General features: G+C 37.7%; 1 protein-coding gene across 1 annotated transcript in view; it reads right to left on the reverse strand.

Moving 5' to 3' along the window:
• Positions 1-23397, reverse strand: part of wdr27 (WD repeat domain 27) — a gene marked incomplete at both ends in the record, with an annotated part of 35847 nt that extends 12450 nt beyond the window's left edge. Inside the window, 19 exons of the mRNA XM_080507412.1 lie at positions 4292-4389; positions 6770-6891; positions 7957-8054; positions 9297-9430; positions 11228-11349; positions 12071-12160; positions 12606-12709; positions 13364-13433; positions 17038-17111; positions 18077-18095; positions 19203-19294; positions 20905-21001; positions 21118-21235; positions 21329-21399; positions 21594-21645; positions 21771-21884; positions 22191-22315; positions 22564-22705; positions 23263-23397. Coding sequence (XP_080363538.1) covers positions 4292-4389; positions 6770-6891; positions 7957-8054; positions 9297-9430; positions 11228-11349; positions 12071-12160; positions 12606-12709; positions 13364-13433; positions 17038-17111; positions 18077-18095; positions 19203-19294; positions 20905-21001; positions 21118-21235; positions 21329-21399; positions 21594-21645; positions 21771-21884; positions 22191-22315; positions 22564-22705; positions 23263-23397 — 1877 coding nt within the window. The remainder of the gene's footprint in view (positions 1-4291; positions 4390-6769; positions 6892-7956; positions 8055-9296; positions 9431-11227; positions 11350-12070; positions 12161-12605; positions 12710-13363; positions 13434-17037; positions 17112-18076; positions 18096-19202; positions 19295-20904; positions 21002-21117; positions 21236-21328; positions 21400-21593; positions 21646-21770; positions 21885-22190; positions 22316-22563; positions 22706-23262) is intronic.

Consider the following 23397-nt stretch of genomic DNA (forward strand, 5'->3'; position numbering starts at 1 on the left):
GTTACAAGTTTGTTAAAAGATTTTTACAATCAGTGGTGAAGAAGTGATAGAGTTTTGTCACAAATGTGATTTCCTATGAGTTTAGTCATTTTTCTAATGAAGTGATCAGTAGATGTTGTCATACTATTAAATGGAACAGAAAAAAATGTCACTCAGCAGACTTCATGCTTCACACAGACATGTGGAAGAGCTGGGAACAAGGAGGAAAGCTTTACTCAGGTGAAACACAGGAAAGAGAAAATATTAAATGATAAATGGTCCCTTCATGCAACTTCTATTATGTTTGGTTTGGTTTAAAACAACATATAAAGTATTTACAATGCAGTTGTATGCAGCCCAGTTCTCTATGGTGTGTTGGCAGTTCAGGGCTTTGACAGGATCTGGTGAGAGCATGTCTTTAACATCCACATGCTAATGCAATTACACTGGACTGAAAGTAGGTCATATTCACTGGTGATCCTTCAAAAATATAACGTACCTTCTATAAGCGGGTTCCTCAAACTTACAAACAGTGAATGCAAAGGCAGAAAATACAACAAGACGTGAGTTGCTAAACGCTCACTAGTTTGTGGCATTAAACTGCAGCTCACGTGTTGATTCAGCTCTATGTCATTCTCCTCTATTTAATGATGACCTAAATTTCATTTCACAATCGTCTGATCATATTCACATGTAGTGAATATAAATGTTAAGAACCAAGGATGTGTTGCAGCTGAATACCTCCTGCTAAGTCAATCGAATTAAAACATTAAAAATACCTTGTAGCATTGAGACCTATAAAAACGTATCTATGCATTTTTAAACTGTGAAAGCAAAAGCTCCCATTTAGAAAGAAGTGGGACTCAAAGCCAACTAATATGATCATATATCTGATTCAGTTTTCTGCTCAACCCTTTTGCTTGAATTAGATAGTTTTTGAAAGTTCTTCCACATCAGGAAGGATGACAATCTTTTTCATAGCAGTGGTGAAAACTATGATTTGCTGTTGTTAGTTCAGTGCATGCAATGACAAGTCTTTTTCAACTTTGGATGCGCAATAGCTGGCATAACCTGCCTCTATCACACGCATACAAAGCAGAACAGGTTGGAGTAAACACTCGAAAGGTTTTCTAGGTCAGAATGTGGATTTAATGAGGGGAGATGCGAGCATGCGATACACACACACACACACACACACACACACACACACACACACACACACACACACACACACACACACACACACACACACACACGCACATACACACAGTCTCCATGTTGTGTGAGTGATGACTGTTCGACATTTTCCTGATGACTAAGGCAGACTGCACCACAGGATCGGATCCACTTGAATGGAAGCCTATAAGGTTACTGAAGGCACCTGGGTATTCAGTGTCAGTCATCAAGGTAATCAGCAGGATAATCATAGCTCCATACATGCTGCCAGTAAATTTCACCATATTTATCTGTATCACTGCATATCATGTGAAAGTTTGCTTTTTGCATTGGATATATTTTAACGTACATAAATATGGTATTTATGTATGTATTGACAGAATGCATTGCATTGCATTTCCGTGCATTTATGAATGAAGCAAAGTCCATCCTACTTAGGGAAAAGACATCACTGCATAAAGAGAAACAGATTACCATCTGTTCCCTATATTGGAATCAGCATCTGGGAGGATCTGACATTAAAGCATACTGAATGTTGGTGAACTGAGTGAACAGTGAAAGCTTGAAAAAAACTGAAGCAAACTTGAACCTTAATAACACAGAATACTGCACAGAGTACTGCTGTCAAAAAAAACATGAACGTTTATTTGCTCAACCAGATTTGTGAGACTAAACTGGTCTTGTTGAGTTTCTAAGTAATTTTATTTTATGCCTGTCAGCTCACATTTCATGGATTTATGTGAAATTTATACTGATGAAAAGCCATAAAGTTTGATTTCAAAATGTGTTTCTTCCTCCTTGATTTGACATAATTAAAGTTGGTATAAACAACATAATCTTTATGAATTTCAGAAATTTCTAGATGTTTCTCACAGCAAGTTGAAAAGGCAAGTTCAACAAAATGACAAACATTTACTATTTAACAAAGTGCTGCCAGCAGGCTGCTTTTACAAGAATGTACTTAGTTAATTAATGCTGATTCACTTATTATCTTAAAAAACAAACACACAGTAGTCTGGGTGGGGTCACAGTCAATGCCTCATGATACTTTCTTCAACAACACTAAGGGCAACCGAAGGATATAACTCAATTAAAGCCACTATTTTCCAGTCCAGGATGATGCCAGCCATCAAGCAAACAGAACTTATTTCAACAGCAACTGCAAAGGTGAAAAATAACTTTGACTAAACTCCAAGTATGAGGATACAGCTCTCACAACAAGCGTGTAGAGACCTATTAGCCCAGAATAGTGACCCTTGTAACTTATGCTTGCTAAGCATATCCAACAAAATGTCTCAGAACACATTCAGAAGCCAAAAAACTCAAACAAATGTAGACTGGACTATCAAAATCACATATCCATTATTTAATCTGCGTGAATGAGAAAAGCTGATCCCCCTCTGGGATAGGATCTACCTTTTCAGTATGACACTCTTCTTTCTATCCCACTGGAAAGACTTTCCCCTGTGATCCAAAAAAAGCATGATACAATATGAGTTAGAATGGACTTTCCATTTGCCTTTTTAAAAAAACGTGGTTCACTACACTGGTCTACCAGGAAACAAATACTGGACCTGAGGTCCAACCCCAACAGCCCCACGGCTTCTTTGCCTTTATGCATTTCCATACATATTATTCAATAGACCAAGCCACCAAGGAGTGTTTAAGCTAATTTGGTGACCATAAAAAGGGAAATGGAAACAGACAACTGAAAGACAAGACTTAGTTTGTAGAACTGCCAGTGCAAGCATCCTTGCTGCAACCACAACAGAAGCTTTGACCAGTGTTCATTTGACACTCAGACACAAAGTCCACTACGTACTTTTTACTTATTTGTATGTTTGAAATAATGTTTCATTCATTCATTCATTCCTCCACTTCAGGAGATAACATGACACTGGGATAAAAGTGGAATCACTGAGGTCAGCGTCTTCTTCGCAGTGCAACCTCACAATTCCTTGTGTGTCTCGTCATGTCTTGATCCAACTAATCTCTGCTGCCTTTCACACGCAAATTCCCAGAACACACAACGTGTCATCTCAGGTCAGGTAAGAGATCAAAAAAAGGAGATCATCAACCAATGAACATAGATGCTAACATTTATGAAGATCATTTTGTGTGAAGCTCTGGGCAGTCTATGCCTGGTATGGAAATCCAACATAGGTCAGGTCAGAAAGAGCAGATAGACTTTCTTTCAGTGACATCCTCTCGGTCACATGGTTTTTGGAGACTGTATTGAACATGAAACTGTTAACCGAATTTGTTGCCATTAGCTGCAAATCTCCTGCTTACACAAATATAGTGAGGTGATACTTTAGAACTGTAGATAATTTAATGGTTGTCACTAATGACAACGGAAATGAATCAGGAAGTGTACATAAAACAAAAGAGAATGACCTACATATCACACATACATATGTTTCACCTCAGGGGAACTGCCTGTGTTGAAGGAAGCTTGAGAAAAAAAACTATGAGAACCAGGAGTTGACCTGGAAATGAGGCACAAATATTTTTCCGATAACAATAAGATTGTGATGGAGTGTGGGATGAGGAGTAAAACACAAAGGCATTCTCAGACATGAAAGGATGACATACTTAATAATGACTCCAACTGGACCCACAGGAACAATCTGAATTCTGAAATGGCCTCCTTGAATTATGTACCTTATATGGATATCTATGACTAAAGGCCAAGTAAAATCTCTGCACACTGGAATTTGAGCAACTGATAGGCTACTCAACAACAGAAGAATGTTTATGCTCGGAAAATGTTGATGAGATTTGAATATAAGGTAATTTTGCACTCTCAAGATAATAATAATAATAATGTTTTGTAGCTTAAAGTGAGCTTTGTTTCTCTATCGTATTGGACAGATTTCAAGAGTGGAATACACAGCTCGGTAGTTAAATAGAGGTACATGGTGATTTCCAATAGGTTGAGATTACATTCTTGTGCTAAAAATGCTGAATTAATGGCAAAAGAGAATTAAGTTAATATAGAGGATCCTTGTTTTGTTTGTCTGTCTTTGGTTGCTATACAGTATTATAATGCCTCAAAGGTGCTTGAACATTTTCCTTATAAACAGAAATAACACACATTTTCAGATTGAGTAATCAATGCCATCATATCACAAACCTTGTTGTACGAAGGTCCCAAACCTTCACGCCATCTGTGACTGCACTGGTGAGAAAGAGGTTGTATGATTCTGGAGACTGTGTGCTGAATGCGGATCCCTTCAAGATATGCACAAAGGAAAATAGCTTAGTCAGTAAATGCTTGACTGAAATAAGTCATAAATCAACTTCAATTTTTGTCCACTCCTGGAAAGTTCTGCGGCTGTGTGTTCGTCACTGGCAAATAGTTTTCATAAGATTATTCCAGGTAGTATTTATTCTACTTAAAAGCACAAGTTGATTGTAAAAACAATGTAACCACATGAGGGCTAGATGAAAACACTTGTAGTTGTTAAATTGCCTGCGTCATTTTCCATGCATTTTTGTACCTAACTTGGGCTTCATCCCAAACTGTAGATTCCACCGCACATCTGTGTGTAAATTCCATATATAACTTTGAAAGCAGGCTATCAGATGATAGAGTAAAACGTGCACGTGAGGGAGAGGAAAAGAGAGCGAAAGAGAGCAGCAGTGGGGGTGTTTTTTGTTTAGATTTCCATTAAGAGTGTGAGAACGGGAGTCTGAGAGGGCATTTCCAGTTCCATTTTCCGAGAAGTCCTCAGCACTGATGAGTTCCAGGTGAATTTTTGCACGAGGGGCGATGGAAATTTGAAGTGGGGAAAAGCTGCTTTTTTTTCTCTGCAAGTCCTGATGTTTGGTCCGCCTCAGGACGAGACAGCGACAGGGGAGGGAAGAGACATTGTGAGTGCAGTCTCCAGGCAGGGGCAATCCCTCTGATCCACAGGTACTGACCCAGCAGCAGCCAAAGGCCCTCGGGCACCCAGGCGGAGAACCCCACATTGACGCAATAGCCAAGCTGAAACAACACACCACAGGCTTTCCACTATGTGTAGCACACAATAGCTGGCGTGACAAAGAACAGGCACCTCTGGGCTGAAGGAATATAGTCAGCTGTGTGCAAGAGTGGATCACAGTTGAATGCATTAATGCACCTAATCCATGCCACTAGCTGCAGTCTATCCAACTAATCCAGGCTGGTCTGAATGTCGAGTATGTAGAGGCCAACATGCAGAAGTGACTAAAGTCAATATCTTTGGGTCATTAAGTACAAGTTCCTCTGACAACCGTAACCCTTCTGCCGTCCAGCACGTTACGTGAGTATCTGTATGGAGGCTAATCGCTTCCAATATTTTTACAATCAAAATATAGTTATTTTTTTATTGTCACTACATTGCTGGCAAACATTCTTAAGCTGGAAACGATTACCTGCTTTTCACTGTAAAATGGAAAGTGACAGAAATGCGAATCATATGTCGAATTACAGTCATTGGATTTTTATAGGTTTTAGTTCAAGTGATGCAATCGTGTTCAATAGAACTATCACATATGTAGCTCCAGGCCCAAGTTTTCTACTTGCTCGCCACCAGCAAATTGGGTCCACATTGAATCAAGACAGCGATGTGGGAGGAAGGCCATGAAAAACCCACACCACATCATGGAACAGCATTACTCCAAGGCCATCATCCAGCATGTAATCTCCTGCCGCCGTTCCCTATGGCAATCTTTATTCTAATGCTGCAGGGACTTACATTCAAGATGAATGATACTGATGATAGTAGATCCTGTACGTCTGCCTGCCATGGAAACTTTTAGATAATCAGGACATTCTTCTAAGCATTCACGCCACAAACTAACACTGCTACTCACCAAAGTCGATTTGTCTTATGTAACTCACGAAACACTCCGATGGCTTATGTAACGCTGTAACATCTGCCAAGTAGCAGACCCTTCGTGAGTAAGATGGAAGATGAAGCTCATAGTAGCAGTTGATGCCAAGCCAAGCAAATTCATAGCCGAGTCGGTTTATTCTTAATGTTATTTATGGGCTGATGAGCCGTCACTGCTTCTATCCATTCATAGAGGGTAAAAGGTTATCCCAATCACAAGAAACTCACCTGTCCACTTTCCTGACATAACAAGACCTGTTGTCAGAGTTCAAGTCTACATGGCTTGCCATCATACTTCCAATATCAAAAGGGGAAAAGTGTAAAGTAATTGTATTTAGTGATGATTTTTGTGTTCTAACAGTAACACTGTAATTTCTAACTGCGGTCAGACATAAAACGTCTTCATTGGTCTCTTGTCTTTTATTCTACTACTAAATTCTGTTCCTGTTGCGCCATGGGACATTGCCAGCTGCAGATATTCCAGTTCCCATTAAATTGAAATAAAGACTCGGATCCGATAATCAAAACCACCAATTTTTGCTTCGCTTGCCTTAAAAATCAAGGATTGTATATTGATTTGTTGTATCATTTGTCATTCCACATGTGTTGTCACTATTGACATTATGACTGAACAAAATATAATTGTGTTATACAAATAAAATCAAGAACACATAAAATACAGGCCATGAAACATTTTAACTCCTTTTTTGAGCCCTTTGTTTTTGTCATGGAAACACTGTCCAGGCCCTTACCTTATTCTGTGTGATGCAGTGGATGGCTCTGCTGTGGGCTTCAGGCACTTTCCAGACAACTGCAGCTTTGTTCATGTCAAACACTTGCATTGACCTATCAATGCCACCCACCAGGACAATGTCTGAAGCAGTTATCATCGGAAATAATGACATTTATATTCCCTTTCATGAACGTTCATTTCTTGAGACAGCGTTCCACACTAAAATAATGGATTTGATCAAGGAACTTTCATTGGCCGGTACTGAGAGGAGTTGTTGAGCTGTTACAACTGCAGAATACATCAGTTTGCTTTTGGGCAGACATTTACTGTCGTTCCATGCGGTGATACAGAAGTATGTAGCTTTAAAGGTCAGGAGATGCATGTAGGCTTACAAAAGTCTTTTTCTTAATCACTGTTCCCCAGAAATTTCCAATAATCCACAATACAACTCAGAATATGAAAAACCGTACACTGCTTTTTTCACTTCATTGAATCTTGAAAAGTATTTTTTTACAAAGTGATTTCTATTTTTTGCACAATAAAACTGGGTTTCTGGTGAAATTAAGTGGAATAACACCATCTACTGTACCAACTGTACTTTATAAATAACAAAACCTTATTTTAAATACAGTAGTTCTATTCAAATTGATCTTTTTGTGTGATTATCTTCACAATTTGCTAATTTAATTATATATATATATATGTGTGTGTGTGTGTGTGTGTGTGTGTGTGTGTGTGTGTGTGTGTGTGTGTGTGTGTGTGTGTGTGTGCGTGTGTGTGTGTGTGTGTGTGTGTGTGTGTGTGTGTGTGTGTGTGTATATATTCATACAACTACATTTTACCAAAGTTACAGCCCATGTAGTTTCTGTTAACGCACAATAGAGCTGAGGAGTCTGACAGCATCGCATTCATTCCCACACAGCTCTGTTTTGAGGGTTATTGGAAGCTAAATGCATCATAAACACTAACAAGGGGCTGGAATGCAGACATTCCTAAAAAATTAGAAGACACCTCAATCATTTACACGTAAAATCAGCAGTGGAAGCCCCGGAGCCACACGTTAAGATTTTTATGAAGCACATACTGATTGCAGTGGTTCACTTTGAAGTTAGTCCAACCAGATGCTCCAAGTGAAAATACTACAGAGATATGGCCATTTGTTCAGCAATCTGAACTGCATCATAATAACAGCAAGCAGAAGGATACACGAGAAGAAATCATTGATTGAAGACATGGCAGTGATGTCTGTTGCAGATGTTGTGGTAAAGCGACTTGTCAGTTTGATGACACTTTGCTGCTTATACCTAAGAAGAAAAATAGCAGGTTTCATCAGTTTTAAACCAACAAGCATGTAAATAAAGTTTCAACAAAACAAATCACTTTTCAGTCATCTGAACTACACAGCTGAAGCATAAAAGAAAGGACATTGCCCATTATTTTCTTTCCCAACTGATGATTGCTTATGTTTTTTAGGATACAAAAATAAATTGCGCAAATAGGCAAAGGAGTAAACAACATAACCTGTAATAGGCTCCTAAAAAAGAGGATATAAAGGATACAGTAGAAGGCCTGACAGCTTATAGTAAAAAGTGAAGCAGTTTGTATTGTAATTGGGGCAGTGGTGCCTAGAGGTTATAAATGTCTGCGGTAACCACTAAATAAAGCCAGCTTCCTATCAAATTAGTAACAAAGCTAGTTTAAAAAAACAATGCTTTCTTTAATAAAACTTTGGACGGTATTTGAAATAAATCAATCACAATCTATCCATGTATCTAATCTGGAAAATTTCTATTACAATAACATGGTTTGCATTCTATTTTTATAGAAAGTTAAATATTTGAAAATAGCTGGTTTAAATCTCTGAAAAATGCCTTCCACCCTACAAGCATGGGTAATTATTTTCTAAAATAGTAGTGCTTGTGCTAATATGTTAATGGAACAATAGTCATAAACGTTAGATATCAGGTTGACAAAGCAGCCAATATATCATTTTATAGATATCAAATATTTCAGTTATATGCCTGTTACCTAATTTCTTATTTCATAATTACTGTTGCCAATTCATGTCCATTGTGACGAGATATGGTGAATCTGAAGGCAATGTTAAAATCATCTGACAGGATCATGAAACCCACTGCTTGCACTTTACTTCACTGCCTTGTGTGGTCCAAGTAACCCAAATGAGCTAATAAACTAACTCAACTCATCCTGGAGCAAATAGTTTTTTCTGCATCTTAGTTCTGGGATGTGGTGGGTAGCCACATTAGTGGCACACCAGGTACCTGATGGGGGTCAAGGGTCTTTTAGGGAGACACAGTGATGATCTGTCTGCTGTGGGAATCCAAACTGTGAACTCCTGACACTCAAGTCCGCTTCCAGCCTCTTGGCCACCACTGCCCCCTGAGCCGAATTCTCATTTACTGACAATTACCAATGTACAGATACCATTATAGATTTTGTATTATATCCTGAAAATCCAAGTTCATCTCTTCATCTGTCAGTGCTTTGAATGGTGTGGCCACTTGGAGTGTGGTTCATGTGATTACCTTTTTAGGTCATCTTTTGTGGTGTCCACATGATACAGGTACAGGTGAAGAGAAGGTCCAGATGCCAAAAGTAAAAACTTGTCAAGGTAATAGAACTGAGCTCCTCTGATGGGCTTAGAGAACATGTTTTTGTCCTAATAGAAGAAAGATAGACACAACATAGTGATATCTTGAGGTAACTAATGAGTTGCAATGTAAGAACATACATGCCTAAAGGGAAAATCTCAACTTCTTCCTGGAAAAAAAATTCCAGGAAAATATATAGAAAAATATATTTCAATAAGTTATTTAGCTTTTTAGATAACTGATAACAGTCATAGTTCATATCACCTGGAATTCATCAATTACTTACATGTAGTAAAGAAAAGGAGCCTGCAAAACTAGCACTATATAAACATGTGTTAAGGAACTTGTTAAATTTCAAATGAGATTTGGCAATCTTTGGATGTAGTTTGAATATCATTCATGTTGCACATCTGTGTCATAATCCGTTTTGCTCAGTTTAGACATCACAGACACACTTTTACAACAACTAGGTCATTAATAGGGACTCTAATATTAAGAATATCAGGAAGCCAGTTATCATTCCTTTTTACTGAGTTTTGAAAAAAATCCCACACAAAACTATTTGCAAGTCTGGCTCACCGCAAATTAGCTCTTGTCCTTGAAAAGACGCCTATTTGTTTCCAAGTTGTATCAAAAGAACTAAAAGCAGTTGAAGGCTGAAGACACAGCCAAGCTCAAAACAATTTCCCTGAGTGAAGGAAAGCATGGATGGTTAGCATCAGCAGCACGGGGAGACCCTAGTTCTTAAGGACAGACCATTGTTTTCACTTGGCATCGGAAACACACTTCTTACTGTCCCATTAAATGTGATACCCGGTGAAGTAAGCAGTGCCTGCATATAATCAGAGCTTTGGATGCTCTGAGTCCCACAGATGCTTCCAATGACAAAGATGATATAACCAGGGCAAGAACACATTCTATCAGAGCATTTAATTAGATTTTTCCATGTGGTAACTGTGATCAGAAAAAGAAAAGAAGAAAAATTGGCTTTTTACTGACGTGCCAAAAATAGATTTTTAACATTACATTCAAATATACGCATGCGATTCCATTATAAATACATGACAAACACACACAAAGTCATGTTGTGCTTTTGTGCCTTTTGTGGACATTGCATCAACCTATATTCATTCAGACTCACTTGAAACTCAAACGTAACCACTGCTGACCGAACCCTAACCAGAGTTAAATCTTTCACTTTATAGGGATTGGTTTTCCTAATGAGGACTTCCTTAGTCCTAAAAAGCATAATAAGTGCCATACTATGAGTGTGTAAACATTTGTAGGTGAAAAAAGCAAGAAACTACTTGTCAGTGGCAACCAGTAGCTTCTTATAGGTGCCCAATAAACCTAAATATATCTGTTCTTGTGTGAGCTGCTGAAATGAGCTACCTCACAGGGCAATAATCAAATCCAGAGGGGAAAAAACTGAGAAAATACAATCTCAAGAACAACAAATGGATAAAAGATCCATTTGGGATACAATACCAGGCTTGAATGACAGGCAAACCAAATCTTTGAAGCAATCAAACCTGCCATTGAAAACACAAGTGGAAGTAAAAAAATGTGTACAACATGTGTGTGTAGTTAATTTGTTTTACTTTTAAACCAATCTGAGTTTTTAGCCCTTCAGAGAGAGGACATTTTTGCAATATGAGGTCACTCTAGCTGGTCCTCATTTCACAGTTTGTTTTTTTTTTGTTTTTTTTATGGTTAGTACTTGGACTAAGAATGAGAGTATGAAAGTTTCCTTGAGACTTAATGTAGGACAATGGAGTGGTGATGGTGAAGAGAAGAGTGGCATGGAATGATAAAAAAAAGAATAGGAATACATAAACACGTGTGCATAAGCATGGGACATTTACCATGATAATGGCAGGTTCTGAATCGCAGTGGGTCCAGACTCGCAGTGACAGGTCATCTGAGGCGCTTAACCACCACTGTCTGCTGAGGCTCCAGCTCACACAGCTCACCGGTTTGTTATGTCCTGTGTACCAAAACAGAAATTTTCAATGGACCCCGTGTTCCAATGTGGGGTTCAGTATTTACTTTAACCATACTGCCCAGAAAGCAAGACAGACTGGTGGTGACCTGGGCCTCACCTCAACTCCTTTCTTCCTATCTCTGCTGCCCCCCTGTGGTGACTGTGTTCCAGCCACGTTCAAATGGGACTCAGATGTGTCCTTATTTCATTCACTATTTGCTTCACTATTGTAGATAATCAAGAAGATCCACTGTTCTCAACAACTCATTAATATCATAATCATGTGTCTTGATTTCCATATACTCTATCACAAAAAAACAAAACAAAAACGGACCAACACGGAACAAATTCCTGATTTGGAAAATTATCAAAACACTGGGAACAGAAATCATGGGTGTATCTACACTTCTGACAGTGATAGCTGGGTGAGTCAGTTTAAATGCTCATTGAATCTTTCATCTCAAGCCATAGAGCTTATTCAAAGTAGATCAAAGTTCACTCGATTATTCCAAGTAAGGACAAACTTCTTATTATAGATGCCCTCCCTGTCTCCCAAAAGCATCATGGTTTATGGTTATTTGAGGTCTTAACCTTAAGTAACCATTAAATGTGAGGGTCTTTTTTTTTTTAAGACATTTCAGCAAATGCTGACAGACACTGGAGGGAGTAAGGTTAAATATAAAGGATAGCATGAAATACAAATAATTCTGTTAGTTTCACACACCTGTGTAGACAGAGGAGTTACCAGTGAGGCAGGACTTGTACAATAACACTGAACTGTCGCCAAGACCACACAGGATTTGTTTTCCATCACCTGGGAGAGACAAGAAAAGCAATTGTTTTGTCTGTCAGTGACAACACAGCTGATTTATTCCTTGCAAAATAGGAACGAATTTTGCCTAACAAAGAAAAACTTTACATTATTTCTGAGACCAAAAGTGTGACACCAAAAGTGTTGTCTATGTGAGTGATCATCTGCCTCACCGTGTTTGCACTGTGTACGCCGAGCGTCTACTGTCTTCACTCATAGTTAACAGGGATTGGCTCAGTGCCTCACAACATCCAGTTGGAGAAAGAGTTACAGACAGTTGACGACGGAAATCTCAACTACTACCTATTTTTGTTAGTCATCATTAGGCCTTGAACGTTGTATTACCAAATCATGTTTATTCATTTTCATTGTGTTAAGTCATGTTGAATATGACAATTGTGTACATACATTTAAATAAATAAATAAGGAATTGGAGGGCGTCACCCACCAGAAAACTGAAGACAAGAGACTTGTTTGTTGACGATGCTTCGCTCGATACATTGGACAGTTGGTGCTGGACTGTCCACTGGGTAATTTGGAAGGCGAACACCTCTAAATGATAAAAAACACAAATGCTCGCTGAAGATATATTATAGCTACATAGCTATAAATAAATATATATATAACTGTCTAAACACCTTGTATGTTTAGCGCATTTGAAATGCTTACATATTTTTGTTCGTCTGTTTGGAGGAGGGAACCTTCGGCACATTTGTTTTGGGAGTGAACATAGTTGTTCTGAAAAAGTAAAAGGACAGACAAACTTGACTACTTGCTGTAATGTTTCATGCATCTGTTTATATCATTCATCAGAGTTTATTTCAACATTTATTTTTTCAAAAGTAACTGAAAAAAGAAAATTTTTCAAAGCTCGTTGAGTGTTCAGAAAGATTAAATATTAAGAACCGATCAAAGTCAAGAGCTATGATAGAGAGCATCTTGTGGATACTTTTTATTTAAGTAGTTCTACATGTGTGATGTATGTTTATATACTGGCCAGTCCAGGGAGGCCCCCAAAACCATAATATGAGTGGAACCCCCCCGTAATGTGAACCCATATTAAGAAAAGCAAGAAATCTAAGATATGGAAAAAAATCATTTCCATTCATTATTTCTCTTGAATACTTGCAATAAGTTTACTGCTTGCTTAAGTACCAGCCAATCTAATAAAATGTAATTAGATTTTCTGGCAAAAAGCTAACTTACCTTGAGACACAAGTGTATCCAGACGACTTGACTTTTGAGTGGAAAACCAGAGGCTTGTCCTTAATGCCTCCTTTGTAAAACAACAAGAAGTTTAGTGAAACACAAACCAACAAGCATATGAGTGATCATCTAAAATCAAGAATATACGTCCAAAATAAAAATGAACCCTTTCCAAATGGAAAGATGCAATATTATTGGCATGGCATGGGTGAACTAAACTATATTCATTCATTATCTATGTAATACAGCTACTCCTGACACCTGGGTGGTGTACATAAATTATACAAGAGAAGGAGCATTCAGGATTATAGGGAGACCACTGTGCTGTAAAAATTAGGCGCATCACCCAAAAACTGTGGGATAGTTCATTTGGCTCCTGTCAGTGCCTTTACTATATTACAATGAGCTCACTTTTTCCACATCCATTAAAAACATGTCAAGCTTTCTAAATACTCTCCTGTCACACAGAAAGCAAACTAAGAAAGAAAGAAAAAACTTTCAGAAACTTTAATGGAGAACTTTAGGTGCATGAGAATATAAAGAAGTACAAGAGAATAAATAACTTGTCAAGTAATGACAGAGCTTTAAATAAAAAAATCATTAACATTTTTTGAAGGAAGTTAATAATTCAATTCATTATTTTTAGTTGTAAAATCACCAAACTCAAAACAAACCAGAGCCACCTCATCTTGAATAATCATTTCAAGTCCCCCCAAAAAAGTTGGGTTTGCATTGTACGCAGAAAATTCTGCTGACTGAAACCACCCAGTGCAAGAGAAACACATCTGGTTATTTTCAAAACTGTTTCTTATCTAAGAATGGTTTTCATCTTTGATCATCATTGCCAACACTCACTGAAGTGAGGACGCTTTTTTTCGCCCTGTAAATTACATGTGACAATGATTCAATAAGTAATCTGATCCTTTTTTGGGGATTTTGAAAGTCTGCAGGTTGACACCACTGAATTCATCAGCTCTTTCCTCTAATATTGTACTGTTTATCATGTTCGAACAGAACTGGTTCCTAACCCATTCATTTTCCTTTCTTCTTGGGTGTTTTCTCCAAAAACAGCAAATGAAATTAACTTCTTTTTAGCTATATTTCACTGAAAACAAAGTCATACATCATGGTTTCAGTCAATAAAAACCAGAAAGAGAAGTAGTTTTAATTCAGAATCAATTAGATACCAGAAAGTTAAACGCTTTAGGCCAGAGATGTAATTACATTGAGATGCAATCACTTATTTTCACTCAACAGGCCTATTGACCCCCTGCTGATATATAACAGTCATTTACTTTTACATACCAATAAAAATCTTATATTTACGCTGACTTTACACTCGGTGTGATCTGAAGTGAGAGTCTGAGACAAATTTCCATCTCAAGTTATATCTGCATAAAATCACAGCAGTTGGCCTCGTACTTCTTTTATAGCTCATTATGTGTACCTCCGCCTAATAACAACAATCTTTCATAATACTGAAGTACTTTGGTTTGCCTCCAAGCATCAGCATGTTCAGCCTCTTTTGCAGCAGCAGCTCAAATGGGAAAAAGCAATCTTTACAATGAAGTTTTGTTAGCAGCAGATAAACCCACACGTAGGTGCCTGGGCTTGCGTGGGGGAGGACATTATTTCAGCTGCTTGCATATGACATCTCATGCTTTCAGTAGAGCCGACAATTAATGCCGTTTGCTATATCAACATTCACAAGATACATAATTGCAAAAGACTGACTGACCTGCAATAAATTGTGTTTAACTGCATTGTGCATTCACGCTGACAACATAATTCTCCAGTCAGAGACAACCCTACTCAATTTCTACAGACAGATTGCATTTCACTTCATAGCCAGTTGCAACTGATGAAGAGTCTGAAGCACAGAAGTAAATATCATATACATAAGTATGTGCTTTTTTCCCCTATCTATTATGAGATTCAAAATTATATTCACATATCAGAATAGTATCACAAATCAACCAATATTGTGTAGGCCTCATAGGAATATAGATCTACTGGTAAACAGAAAGCTTGATCTTACAGGACAGCTCCGTCTTCATCACAACAGCCCAGTACAGTAACTGCATTACTGCGGCTGACTTTTCGAATTTATGGCCAATCTCACAATCGCTCTTACTATTACTCATAAACAAGACCCTTGATACTTGAACCCAACCTTCACTTTAGACCTGTGAGGAGCAAAACGTAGAGCAAATCATGTGCAAGTAACTGAAAACCGACAGGTATTACTAATATAATGATCGTCTTTACATGATGTTGATGTGCCATTTGTATCAGGAAAAAAATACCATCTGGATAAATAAAGACTGATACAGGTGCCTTAAAACAATAATCAGTAATAAAACAATCTGTGGCAGCCTCAATAGACTCAGAACAAATGATTTCAAGAGTACAGGTCATGTGGACATTACTCTCGATACCATTACTATTTGCAAGCCTGACAACATTTATGATTCATTTGATTAATAATTTTAATGATTCTCCAATAACTGTCACAATGGGCTAAAATTGGTCTCTAAGCAGGGCAGGTTGACCATTCATCGCAGTGCTACCACAAAACATGCAATAACCCCAAACAGTAAAAGGACAAATACACAAGCTTATTTATATCTTTAGAAATACACAGAGTGACTTTTAAACATGCATACAGGGTTAGTCAATGCTTGTTGCTTTTATAGTGGCCAGTAAATAACCTGACAGTAAGATCATTTAATCCACAATCTGTAATGTCAGCAGAAATAATGTGAAATGTAATACATGCAGAATATCTCACACAGCCAGCTGTCCTGCTTAACTTCATGATGATTTTACATAGCAATGTCATATGGCAATAGACCTACTTATTCTGCAATTACAGCTCTTTTCAAAGCACTCCTTCAGACTTGTGCTGCTCTCACAATGGAGGAATATTTTCCTTTTGAAGGATCTTGGGGGTTTATGGTGTAATTTGTATACAATACTTTAAATATCTTTAGAAACATAGAGTTGCATGGGGCCGACATGGTTGGTTATCCGTAAATGCTTGTGGTTTGACGTTGCAGGCACACAGCAACTCCAGACTCCGCATGAGATCTCCTACATAGTCTGGCACGGGAAAATCCTTTCATTCCAACTGTGGGGAGTCCAGTTAATAATGGCTTTCACAGCACCCTATGTAAGAGGAACATGTCAACCTCAGCATAATGTGTGTCTCCAGTAAAATAGTTTCATGCTGCCAAGTCCCAATAATACACCAGAGAAACACAAATAAGCTCAATTTACCTATAAATCCACTACTGCGTGGAGCTAGTTAAAATGTGCAGCACTTTCACTGATGCATTAATTGCAGTACCTGTTGAAATGGCATATACATGACAGATGAGATCTGACACTAGTCGAAAGATGAATGCATCAACGCCTGTTATGATGCAAAGCTCATGATCCTATCCAGCCATATCTTCACAGGTAATGTCGATGTTCGCAGAATATTTCATGATAAAAGAACTACGTTTTATGAATCTACAAACAAAATTTAAAAGCACCAACTCAGGTCATGAAGTGAACTGAAAAATAGGTCAAAGCTATAAAACCCAAAGTCATCAAACAGCAGAAGTTCTGTTCTTATTCCATGAACATGAGTGAGAGGTGAGTGTTCTGACAACAACTGGAATTTTGACCTTTCTGGTTAGAAGGGTTGGGTTCTTTCCTCCTTAACTCATCATTCAGAGGAGATTCGAGCAGTGGAGGGGAACTGAAAACACAGGAGGGGTAAAATAGGGTAAAAGAGTTACTGGAAATGGAGTAGCACAATATTTTCCACCGTTATGGATTATTAGGCTTTCTAATTCTCAGTACCACGGTATTGTCGACTCATGAAAAACCAGATGGCATGAATAGTTGTAATAGGGAAAGTTAATATGGAAATGCCAGAGTCAGAAAGCATTATCAGCAGCAGAAAACTGACTGAAAAACAGGCCACACTCATGTATTCTTCTGCTAGTTAGATAAAAATTAAATAAAAATCTCAGTGACTTGGAGTAAGTAACAAATCTCTATGGTTGCATTGTTTTTGCAGGTTGTAACAAGCTTAGATGATTATGTTTGGCCCATTAAATGTAATTCTGTTTAAGTAGAAAGCCCACTAAATTAATAAAATTATCACGTATTTGTGCAACTGGATTTAGTTAAGTAATCATAAATGTAGGTGCAGTTAATACTCAAAATGAATAGCGTATTCCCCAATGGCCATTTTTGAATTTATGGCATTCTTAAAATTAAATTATTGAAAGGATAATAAATGTAATTTTCTGGTTTAAGAGTGCAGCCAGAACTGACAGCTTTGACACATTTTAAGTGAATGTAAAGGTTTGGACACATGAAAAATGCAATCATTAAATGGAGTGTTTCAAGGCTTAAACCAAATGATTATGTGAGCAACAGAGAAGTTTCTGTCATTCGTGTCACATTTCGACTGATCCTCTCAAAAAATACACCAACTGAATAATCAAATAAGCATATTTTTGTTCTACCTAAAGGCAAATTGTTGACGACCGTCTATAAAATAATGGTTTCCAAAGACAAAGGCATCTTGTGTTTTGCTTTCTTACTCAAGATTGAAAATCAACAAACAAGGGGAAAAGGAAAAGGAAAGTCTGTCACACTAGGAAATTTAAAGAGAAAAAAAAAAAGCAACAATAACTTTGCATTAACATTTACCTTGAAAACACTGAAAAGCCTTGAACACAACCCGTGACCCTCAAGAGATCGCTCAGACAAAACTCCAGCAGGACCACACATGGAGTAAACAAAGAGCCAACTAAAAACACCATCTGTGGAATAAATACATTGATTGCAGGAATGAAAAGACCCACTTGTTCAAGCAAGACAGAGAGGAATTAAAGATACTTCTACAACTGTTATTAGAGATTATCCAAAGATTTACAAGCCAGAATGAAGCATTTTATGCTGTACTATAGTATAAGAATAGCCTCCCCGCAGGAACATAAATATCTGACTTTTCCAAGATAGGCTTACTGGACAGATCTTGTAAAAGATGAAGCATAATCTCTTAAATTATCTGAATTGGTATTCAGACAAATTGGTAAGCATCCCAGTGAACCAATCTAACCCAGTAGGGACTGATGTCAGCATTACAGTTGCAACAGCAGAACCGAAACTGATTAGCAATTACGTGAAACGTTCTGAACCGGTATTAGATCCCACACACCAACTGAACTATTGAAGTTACATAGTTTGAAAAGCCAAATCAAGGCAGCTTGAAGGTTGTTTCACAAGATATTTGTGAAATTACTCACTTTGTTGTTGCACGCAGAAGAGACTGACCATGAACCAGCCATACATAAACTCACATCAGGGTGATCTAGAACAAAAAAAATGAATGACTGCTTTGTGTAGTAACATAGACTGAAGATATTGCCTGACAGCAAGAGTTATTTTATCTTTAATTCACTGTCAAAGAATGTACTTATGAACCTAATATCGAATGTTATATCTAAAGAGCTGGACTTGTACACTGTTACATTTTTCCTGAAGATCTTTGTAAAAAAAATGTCAAGCCATCAATTTCTCCACGGAGGAAGAAAAGCATCCGCAAGATTTTCTATTTGGGCAATTTCTTGCCACTGCCGGACCAAATAGAAGGCTCCAATGTATATAAGCATAGTATTTTTTAAATGTTCCAACATCAGATATGATGCTATAGGGAAATATTTTACAGCCTTTTGGGGAGAAATGTGTGATCCTCCAATTGAGTTTAAAATAAATCGCTGAGGTTTAAAAAAAAAACAACAACTTGGGTAAAATCATTCTACCAGCAGCCCACCTTTGAAATAAAGTGCCTCTTGGAGTTCTGAAGTAGCCAGATCCACCACATACAAGCCATCAGAGCTTCCAATACAAAACCAGCTGTCATTCCTGCAGGAGTGCACACATATGGAAAAACAGTGTTACAGGAGTTCCCTTAAAAGCATTTTTTCAGATCATTCGGGGAATCACAATGAAACCACATACGAAAGAAAAACATAGGGATGTGATGGAGTGGTAGGGCACCCACACCAAAAGCCTATAGATCTTTATTCAAGTTTCCTTTGACTTGATGTAATCTAAACTAAACGCACCCAGCACTATGGAAACTACTGCTTCTGTCATACAATTTGGCTTTTTTAAATCTCTCTTCTTGCGCTGAGCTGCATGCTGAGAGTGTTGTGGAGGATTAAAGACTTACATTTTAATCCTTCAATATTATCATACTTAATATGTTCTTACATGAACATTAAAACCACTACTGTACACTGAATGAGGACTTATAATATGACTTTTGCATTGTTCTAGTTATTAAAATCTATACATTTTTGTTGGTGTGGCAGAGTTGTGGTTTACATTGTGCATGCTTCAAGATGTTACCATTTCCTAAAAATGTTATTATGAAAACCAGTGACAGGGCTGACGCACCATAATCCCTTTTATTATCTAACCACAGTCCACCTTTTGTTCTTTTAATTGAGATTTCTTCTTAAAAATCAAAAGGGAAGAAATCTTGAAAAAGGCATCTCCTGATCTCATAATATTATAATATTCTTGGTGTTGCACCCGCCAACCTGAAACTCTCTGGTGCCCCCAAGGGGAGGCCTGCAGCACATTTCGAGAACCTCTGGTCTACCTGTTTATTTCCCTCATGAGTCAACTGCCTCGTCTTCCTTAAAGATGTTCCAATGGAAACTATTAAAATAGTGAATACAGACAGACATATCAACGGTATATTAAACTAACTTTAAAGTTAATGTCCCGTTCGCAGTACTTGTAAAGAGGGTGTAGAGAGAGTTCCCTGAAATCACATGATTTTCCTCATCACAGTCCATTTCAACTCAGTGGTCCAAAAAATACAAAGGGAGTTATGTCTTTGCTCTTAAAGTGCCCACTTCCCATCATAAAATCAAATGTTTGGACAGCCCGACACAGCTATGCTATGAGACTTAAGCTTCCTGTGCCTTGTTTTCTGTTTTTGTGCAAATGTGGGGGAAATTAGTCCGCAAAGATAAGGTATTTATTCGAGAATTTCTTCCAGGGTTTTGTGGTAATCTAACATCTATGACACATCAATGGCAAAAAAGTGTGCAACTATTTTCCTGGATAGCTATGGAGTTCTTTCTGGAAATATAAACAAACTAAACCATTTTAAATTTGATTCATTACTGGCAGTATTATACCTCACTTCAACTTTCAGATTCCCTGGCAAAAGATAAAAATACAAAATAAGTTCCTCCTTTTGGTGAAGTGAAAGGATAAGGTCCATTAAAGCATGTGGAGTGTGAGAGTGAATGAGTCAGACTGGTCTCAATCCTGAGATTACAACATCCACCTCAGAGTTTTTCATTTCCTGCAACTAATTGAGTGGAGCAAAGTTCCAAAGCAGAATATGACCTACTTCACTGTCACCTCTTTAATCGGTTAAGTAGGTCAAAAAGTAAGACAACTTTAAAAAAAAAAGAAAAAAGAAAACTCTTTCCACTGCTGTTTTTCCTTACTGTGGTTGGTCGACATTGGTGTCTGTAATTGGGCTACATGAAGCAATTCTGAGCACTGGTTTGGAAGTTTCCACTTGGTCTGAGTCTTCAGCAACACCTGAAAGAAGGGATAAAAAAAAATATTAAAGTAACTGAGTTATGTCTTGCCACTCGGGCAGCTGAAAAAGGCATTTAATCATATAGTTCGGGCAGCGTCACATTTTGACATCTCACCGGTTTGATGATGGTTCACTGCCTCCTGGTAAACTTTATGTCTCTTTTCCATCTTGTGAAGGTCCATTTTTGTCACCAGGTGACACTTGTGGTCACCATTAAAAGAAAAGCACCACACCTAACACAAGCAGTTGTCTTACAACTTCAGAATATTAACTCTCGCCTCTCGGTTTTTTCGAGCTTTCGAATGATCTGTGTATAATTTACAAACCTGTCCATTATTTGAGCCAATGATGAGGTGCTTGTCCTTCTCCAAGAAAAACGCAGTGAGCAGTGGACAAGCTAAAAAAATATATATATTTTCAGTTATTATACAAGGTTCGACTCCTCAAGAAACAATTCAAATGTAGCATTTGAAACATTTAGGTTGTTCCAAAATATATTTACTTGAGCTTGACTGTTTTGTACAAATGTGATTTTGACCTAATGAATTGTGATCAACTGAGTAACAAAAAAGAAGGTGGAAAATAATGTACCTGAGAGCACAAATGACTGGTAGAAAGCACTTTGAGTTTGTAAATCCCAAACCTGAAAAGAGGCAAGGTGAAGCACAAAGTTTTTTTTACAGTGTTTGCAAAGTCATTTGGTATTTCTTCCATAAATCAATACACACCTGAGACACTAAATAAAACAAATGGGTCTTAATTGAGTACCTTAAAAGTCCGGTCCTCTGATGTGGTGACAAGAAGATTTTCATTCCAAGGACAAAACTCTGCTGATGTTAAAGGTCCTTGGTGGCTAACCAAGGTACATATCACTTCTTCTTTCTGATAAAAGATAAGATAAGGTTAGGTAAGGTATGGTACGATGGGATGGGTCGGGACGAGACGGGACGAGATGAGACGAGACGAGATAAGATACGATCTGGAATGAGTACAAAACATCTGTGAAACATGGATAAACAAAACTACCGATTTACTGTATCCTGTATTCTGACAACACTAAACACCTTTTAACAAAGAACTGTTGTGAAAACAGCAGTAAACAGCAGACAAATTAAACTAGTATGCAAAGAACAGTATTTGCACTACATATCATATCAAGCTAAGACATGAGTAAGCCTTATTTTCTACCTTAGAACTTAGAACGTAGGTAGTTTCTCCTGAGCAGGCAGCCACTCGTTCATCAGAGAAACAGAATGAAAGGTGAACAGTTTTTCCCAGTAAAGCCCCAATCACTATTCCAGTTGCAACCTGGCCTGCAAAAGAAACCAGGTTGATTATATTCAAAGGAAAGATGATGCATTGGATGGGAGCAGGCATGGAATGTTTATTCAGTAATATGTCACTAGATGGCAGGCTTGTTAAAGTTTTCACTGAAGAATTACAGACAATAAGCTGTGCAACATTATTGCTCTGTGGTAGTGATAGAAACATACGGTATTCTGGATTTGCTTCTGACAGGTGAATATTGTAAACACTTGACTCCCAGAGCTAATTTGCTCACCTTCCTGTATTCTCATCTTGCACAGTTCAATATCCCAGACAATAATATAATCATCAGAGGCAGAGCACAGGAGAACTGGAGAGTTTCCCCGTCCAAAAGTCATGGCGCTGACATCTCCATGATGGCCAGTGAGCAGCAGAGGCTGTGGACAAATAAGTTCACATAAAATAGATGTCACTTGGAAGTAAATCAAATAAATATATTTTACTGAAGTGACTTGTGTTAACAGACAGTGTTGTATGTAAACAATGGGAAGTATCATTGAGCTGTACAGCATGCCTGAGACCCACTTCTTTACTTGTCATCCCAAGTGGCAATAGTAATTTAACATTGTTTAGTAATGTTTTATTATTGTTTGGGGTTGTTTTTTATTTGCACAAAATAAGAATATAATAGAGAATTGCAAGAAATAGAACCTGACTGTGCAGGAGAGGAAAGAAGCCCATGGAGGCTTATATGAAATAATCTTCCTCAATAAACATATTAGTAGAATAAAAATACACAACAAAGGACAAAGTAACAACAAGCAGAGAAAACTAACAAAGGAATTGATTAAAAAAAAATTTTTAAATCACCTAACCACACAGCAAATTGTTAAACGTTTAAACACTAAAAGTGCAGTTAACTCTTGACCACAGTGGGTAGCTTTTTGATAGCAGTGTCAATACAAACAAAGTTGTTTAAAAAAAAAAAACAAACCTGCTGCAGTAGGTCCGTGTTGCTGTACACCTGGATGTCCTTTCTGTGCAGTGGGATGCTAAAATAACAGTGATCACAGGCCAGCTGCTGATGTGACAATAGTTCCTCACAATCCACCTTGAGCTTCTCAATCAT

This window comes from Blennius ocellaris (assembly GCF_963422515.1).
Source record: "Blennius ocellaris genome assembly, chromosome: 13".
Classification (NCBI taxonomy): Eukaryota; Metazoa; Chordata; class Actinopteri; order Blenniiformes; family Blenniidae; genus Blennius; species Blennius ocellaris.